A 6,862-nucleotide genomic window follows, 5' to 3' on the forward strand; every position below is an offset into this window, starting at 1 on the left:
GACTAGTGTCTACCATGTTTTAGAACCTTGGATATAATTGATGTTTGAAAGGTCCAATATGATAGTTAAATAACGAGTCAAATAATAGTAAACAAATCTGTTTAAATTTTCTATACCTAATAAGTAAAATTCACCTTGGAATAAAATTATATTATTACATATGTGAAATTATATTATTACATATGTGAGGGATATATGTCCCCTTCTCTTAAAAATAATAGAGATAAATTTATAACATGTATATATGTTTATCAATAATATGTTTATCAATAACACATACTTTATTTTCACTAAATATGTTTATCAATAACACGTGTCATTAAATATGAATCGGGTAAAATTTAAATATTTGAAGAAGAATGCATTTAATTGAATTAATTCAACAATTTTCAATGTACTGTGATAAGGGTCCATGACAAGAGTGCGGTATTTTTAATGCACCATGACAAGAGTGGCTGAAGAGATCAAGAGCGTGGTATTTTCAATGCACCATGATAAGAGCCTGGGTCTGGATGGCTTTAATCCGTGCTTTTATCAGCACTAATAGGATCTCGTAGGTCCGAATGTGGTTACTTCGTGTCTACAATGGTTAAATTCGGGTGTCTTTCCAACTGATATTCATGAAACGAGTCTAATTCTCATCCAGAAGAAAGCAAAACTGGAGCGGATTACTGATCTACGCCCAATTGCACTGTGCAAATGTGATATATAAAATATTGTCTAAAGTTATTGCCAATAGATTGAAGGGAGTGATTAAGCTCATTACTTTCACGTACCAGAGTGCATTTGTCCCTGGTCGACTATTAATGGTAATATTATGTTGGCATATGAGCTTAACCATTATCTTAACAGGAAAATATAGGGTAAAACATTGGCTTTGCGTCGCTGAAATTCGACATAGCTAAAGCATATGATAGGGTCGAATGAGAATTTCTGAGACTGATGATGAGTAACATTATGTTTGCAGATAGGTGGGTCGATCTGGTAATTTACTGTGTCAATAAGGCCTCGGACAAGATTATGAGTGGGGGACATACTGTGGGGCCTATTTTTCCAAGTAGAGGACTACGACAAGGGGATCTGCTCTCCCGTACATGTTTCTCCTCTGTGCCGAATGTCTATCTACTTCGTTGATAGAGTTAGAGGAGCAAGGATTGGTGCACGAGTGTCGAGTTGTTAGGCTGGCCCCGCCTATCTCCGACTTATTTTTTTTACTGATGATAACTACCTATTTTTAAGAACTACTGCTGAGGAGGGTCTAAGGGTGAAAACTTGTCTGCTTCAATATGAGTTTGCCTCTGGTCAAAAGGTGAACTATGATAAAAAGTTCTATCTCGTTTAGTAAAAGTTGCTCACCCCATATCTATGCGTCTCTTGGCCCTATGTTTGGTGTTTCTATTGCTTCGTGCCCAAGGAAGTATTTGGGGCTACCCTCCATTATCAGTCGTAACAAGTCACATGTATTTAGCTTTATCCAGGACATCGTGGCATAGAGGTTCAAGAGTTAAAAGGCAAAGTATTCGTCTAGATCAAGTAAGGAAGTGCTTATCAAGTCAGTCCTCCAAGCGTTACCATTTTATGCAATGAGCCTGTTTTTATTGCCAAAATCCCTATGTGCTGACGGGTCCAGGTCTTTACCTATTGCACTGACAGTTGACTGGAAAACGGTTTGGAAAATCAAAATCCCCCTGAAAGTCCAAAATTTCTTATGGCATGTGTTGGCGAGCTGCCTTCCTATACGAGTGACGTTACAGGATCGTCACGTACCGGTTACCATTGAATGGCCGATGTATCTAGGAGCTGGGAAACTCCATACCATATCTTGGTTGGTTGTACTGTTGCACAGCAGGTGTAGGTTTTGTCGCTTATGGGCAACATGGGGACGCGAGGCCAAACTTTCCACGGGTTCTGGACGTCTGTTTTACAGGATCAGCCGTAGGAGGTAGTCGAACTAGCTGTTGTCCTTTATTGGTCGTTGTGGTTGAACAAAAATAATCAGATTTGGAATCAGGCATCTTCTCCTGCTGCGATCTTATACAGCTCCTCGGTCTCGTTGCTCGCTAGTTGGAAGGCAGCCCTGCTCAAACAACGGGTGAACGAAACTGCTTCGACTGCAGTAACTCAGTGGATCTTACCACCTCGGGACGTTCTGAAGGTTAACGTTGATGGTGCGATATTCGAAGGACTGGGTTTTGTAGGGTACAAGTTTGCTGCCAGTGATGATACTGGTCATTTCGTAGAAGTTAAAAACAGTCAATTGTTGTGCCCTCTTGACCCCTTCCTTATGTCGGAAAGCACTGAGCTGGACTAAAGATAGAGGATGGTCGCATGTTATGGTTGAACTGTATTCTCAAATGTTAGTTTATGTCTTGAGGCGAAATTCTAACTACAATTCGGTTATTGATAATAATATAGGTGATTGTAAATCTCTTTTGTGAGGTTTCCTTTGTTTGTCGATCAACGAATCACTATGCTCACATATTAGTAAGAGTTGTGATATCGAAGTCTGATCGGGGGTCCTGGGTTTGACATCCCCTGGTCGGGGGTCCTGGTTTGGACATCCCCTTTATTCGCTTGTACTGCTTTTGTCTCTGATCTTTAATAAGACTTCTATCTTTTCATTAAAAAAAACAGTGTATTAGATAATAATATAGAAACTAATAAATTATTTACTTAAATAATATGCAGATAGTATTATCGTATCAGAAATTCACCCGACAGTACAATTTGCCACAATTTGTCGTTCATTCCTTACAGAAGAAGATATAAAAAGAGAGCTAAAGGCCAAAAGCTAGGAATTTTGCCAAAAAGTGGGTAGGAGATATCATAAGGGACCTCCTTATTTGTAAATTAGTACTTAACTTCTTTACTTTTTTCCAAAGAAATAATAATAATAATAATAATAAAAAATAAAGAACAATGGAATACTAAAAAAAGAAAAGAAAATATACACATGAATAGAGAATATTTTGTCACCATCCCATTAGAAACAAGTGAAGTTTTCTATCATCAAAGTGGGAAAAAAAAAGTATAGAAAAAATTTTAATCACCCCCAAATTTCATTTTTTAACCAAAAGAATTGTATCTCTTCCAAATGTGGGACTTGCCACTGTCTCTGTTGTATAGGCAATCACAGGGTAAAATCAATCTATAACCCTTGAATTATAACACCACTAACATTATGGCCCTTAAATTTCAAGTTCGAATCAAAGAAAATTCATTTAAAAAAATTAACAAAATGATGAATTTGAGGACCATAATGTTAGTAGTGCTAAAGTTCAGGGACCATTGATGTATTTTACCTGGCAATCACCAGCTCCAAAATGTGGTTCCTAGTTGTATGTATGCATTCAAAAGTTCAAGCCACGCTTTGCTTTCCCTTATACCGAGTATCTACACTTTTATCTTTGTGGTTTCCTATTGACATTTTCGATGATGATTCTCGCGCAGCGTTCTTCTTTCGCCTTGTGGCGTTTGAACCAGACGAATCAACCAATGGACCTGACCAAGTTTGAATAGGCTCTTTCGAGTAGGTAAATGAAGTGGAACTATATGGAACATCAGAAGGAACATATGCAGGATCTATATGTTGAGATGATCCTAAAGGATAACCGAGTGCTCCGTCCTGGTGAGGCGGTGGAAACTTTTCGCTCTTGCTCTTTGCATTTGCGTAGGTAATCATCCGCCTCCGCTGTTTTACAAAGAGAATGATAAGTCAAGCAAATGCAGGTAAGAATCAAATCACGGAATGATGATTTAGTGAGAGATAAAATCATAAAGAAAGGACACACATACATCAATATTAGATTGAAGTTCTGCATTGGCTTCTGGAGCAGGCATTTGCCTAGCAGCACGATCGCGTGTCCGAGGCTTCTTTACATTGTCACCCTGAGCTTTGGCAGCGGCTCTTTGTCTACGAAATCATATGAATAAGATTTAATAGTGTATAGTCGATAAATATCGATAACAAGTCGCTAATTACATGAAAATTATCCATATAGACCACGTGAGTTCTAGTAAAATTGGATGTCTAGAAAAGCACCTTCGAGCTTCATCATCCCGTCTTTTAGCATCCATCTCCTTACTCGGGGGATATTTTGGAAGACTTGAAGGTTCACAAGCATAAGGCTCTGTTGTAAAGAACTGCACAATGAAAATTGATAGAAAATATTATAAGGACATTGCCCTAAGCTTCATCTAAAAGATTAGACCAAGAAGACTGCGATCCATCTATGCTAGCGTACATCATTAGCCCGAGTGAAAGTTGCCATACAATTAAATATCGAAGAATAAAACTTAAAAAAAAATAAGTAAATGATAAAATGTTTCATGAGAGTTGGAAGACAAGAACCTATGATTATAAAACTTACTTCACTTCTTAGAGCAGTTGTGGCTGTCTGACGTTCAGCCGGATCAATAGCAAGAAGAGTTTCTATTAGAGGAAGCGATGATTGTGGAAAATCTTTAAACGTTTCTCTTATACATCTTTTGTACGGTTCTCGTGGTCTAAATAAGGTTGCATTTGGCAACTTTGATCTCTTCCAATATTCATCTGAAGGTGAACCGCATAACTTGTATATCTTATGCAGTTGCTCTACCTGACTCATTGAACAGAATAACAATGTTAAAGTTGAGAAAATGCGAGGCGTCCATGTTTTAGCAACAAAGTTAATTTGTAACATAAAAAACTATATCCATACTGATATATGAGGGTGAGTTATTTACCTCCGTTCGGCCAGGCATGATCGGCTTTCCAGCCAATAATTCAGCTAGGATACAACCTGCACTCCATAGATCTACACCGACACCATAATCAGTAGCCCCGAGAAGAAGCTCTGGAGGTCGATACCATAGTGTAACCACTCGGCTAGTCATTGGATGCTTGTGATTTGGATCAAAGAAAGATGCCAAACCAAAATCAGCAATCCGAAGTACTCCTCCACTGTCAATAAGAAGATTTGAACCTTTGATGTCCCGATGAAGTACACCTCGGTTGTGACAGTGCTCAAGACCAGCTAATAGTTGATGCATGTAACATTTTACCTGAAATTTCAAAACATGACGGAGACAGTAAATAAAACTAATAATTGGAATCTGCAATGAAGTTCGATGTCAAGGCGAATCTAGACAGACCTGTGTCTCTGTGAACTTTACTCCTGGGCTTGCAGCGAGTCCAGCCAAGTCGTGGTCCATGTACTCGAATACCAGGTACAAACTACAAGACATCCTCGATGTAACTAACCCCTCTAACTTTACAACATTCGAATGATCCAATCTTCGCAAAATGAGGATCTCTCTAGCCATAAATTTCACACTTTCTGGTTCCAAATTATCAAAACGAACCTTCTTTAGAGCAACTATTTTACCCGTTAATAAGTCTTTAGCTTTATACACATTGCTATACGTTCCTGATCCAATCTATCATCAAGAATGAAAAAGAATTAAATACTGACCCTGAAAACATAAATACACTAAAGAAGACTGAATTAACAATAATCAAATAAGTAACCTCATAATAAACTATGTTACGGATAGAATTCAAAACGTAAATTCACCATACTAATTGAACAAGCTCAAATGCAAATTGAAGTAAACTCATAATCAATTATGTTATAGACAGAATTCAAAACGAAAATTCACCATACTACTATCTATTATTGATTCATAATGTATTAAATCTAACAACGACGCACCTTATCTATCTTCTCGAATGTGTCCGCCCGCCGGGGAATCCATCCACTGAGTGCTTCCCCACACACAGTCGACAACCAAGGCGGCCATCCAGCTGCCACCTGTTCACCACGCAAATTCTTAGGCGGATTACTCAACCTAGGGTTTGGCCTTGATCTCCTTCTCTCCCCCTTAGGTCTTTTATCCCCATCCACCTTCTCTTCTTTCCTGGACTCATCATTTTGAACCTCAACAACACTAGAAACTTCAGTATTCGTCACTGAAACATCATCAAACTTCCTACTGGATCCAACACTAGCGTGCTTAACCTCTCTAGACTCTGAAACAATTCCAGAGGAAACCTCTCTCCCAAGAACACACCCCATTGCTCAATCTATCACCATGATCATCACATCAACACTTGTTTCATCCTAGTGAAGAATGAATAAATTAATTAATCACTGAGCATAAAGCAACTTCAAAATTAAAGCAGAATACTGTTTCACCCTGATCTAGAAAGTAAAAAAAAAATTCAAATTAAAACCGACTCAGCGGACATTCAAACATAAGAAAACGAAAACACACAAATCGAATCCATTATTGTCCCAGATTCAAAGCTCTTAACACTCAGAAACGAATGATCTGAAAAGAAGTAGAGAGTGATCTGATAAAAACAGGAAGAGGAATAGAAAGAGATACTTACATGGATTGAATCTGAGTGAGAGGGGAGAGAGTTTATGAACTAGAATAACAAATTCATGGGGATGGAAGTAATAGTATTTTGAATTGTTAGGGGTTTTGTTGGAGAAGAAAGAAGGAAAAGGTTAAAGAAAGAGAAGTTCTTGAGGGACAGATCAAATCAAAGACGCCTTTGGTTTTTCCTGTTTTCTTCTAATTCTAATTCCAAGTCAAACCCCCAAAGCTTCCTGTCTCTCTCTTTCCTTAATTAATGGGTATGTTTTTCTTTTACATTCTTTTTCTTTTCATAATTTTACACCCTTTTTTATTGGTTTTTTCCTAATTAATTCGTTAATAGATTCTCTAGTAGTTAAATTTTTGTTACCTAAACTAAAATTCAAATTCGAAATCTCTAATCTAAAAAGCTTGAGCTAGTATTTAGTTTAATATCCATTTTTGAAAAAATCGAGCTAATTATTTTATAGTTCTCCAATTATTATAAATAGATCTAATC

At 37.6% G+C, this 6,862-nt stretch overlaps 1 protein-coding gene across 1 annotated transcript; it reads right to left on the reverse strand.

Moving 5' to 3' along the window:
• Window positions 1-2,912: 2,912 nt before the first annotated feature.
• Window positions 2,913-6,581, reverse strand: LOC136205934 (probable serine/threonine-protein kinase At1g54610). The gene is made up of 8 exons (XM_065996801.1): window positions 6,374-6,581; window positions 5,694-6,101; window positions 5,134-5,418; window positions 4,726-5,043; window positions 4,371-4,598; window positions 4,043-4,143; window positions 3,796-3,913; window positions 2,913-3,691 (listed from the first exon to the last, which is right to left on the reverse strand). Exons 2-8 carry the CDS (start codon window positions 6,054-6,056, stop codon window positions 3,359-3,361), a joined length of 1,746 nt encoding a protein of 581 aa, XP_065852873.1. The 5' UTR covers window positions 6,057-6,101; window positions 6,374-6,581; the 3' UTR covers window positions 2,913-3,358.
• Window positions 6,582-6,862: the final 281 nt, after the last annotated feature.

This window comes from Euphorbia lathyris, chromosome 9 (assembly GCF_963576675.1).
Source record: "Euphorbia lathyris chromosome 9, ddEupLath1.1, whole genome shotgun sequence".
NCBI classification, from domain to species: domain Eukaryota; kingdom Viridiplantae; phylum Streptophyta; class Magnoliopsida; order Malpighiales; family Euphorbiaceae; genus Euphorbia; species Euphorbia lathyris.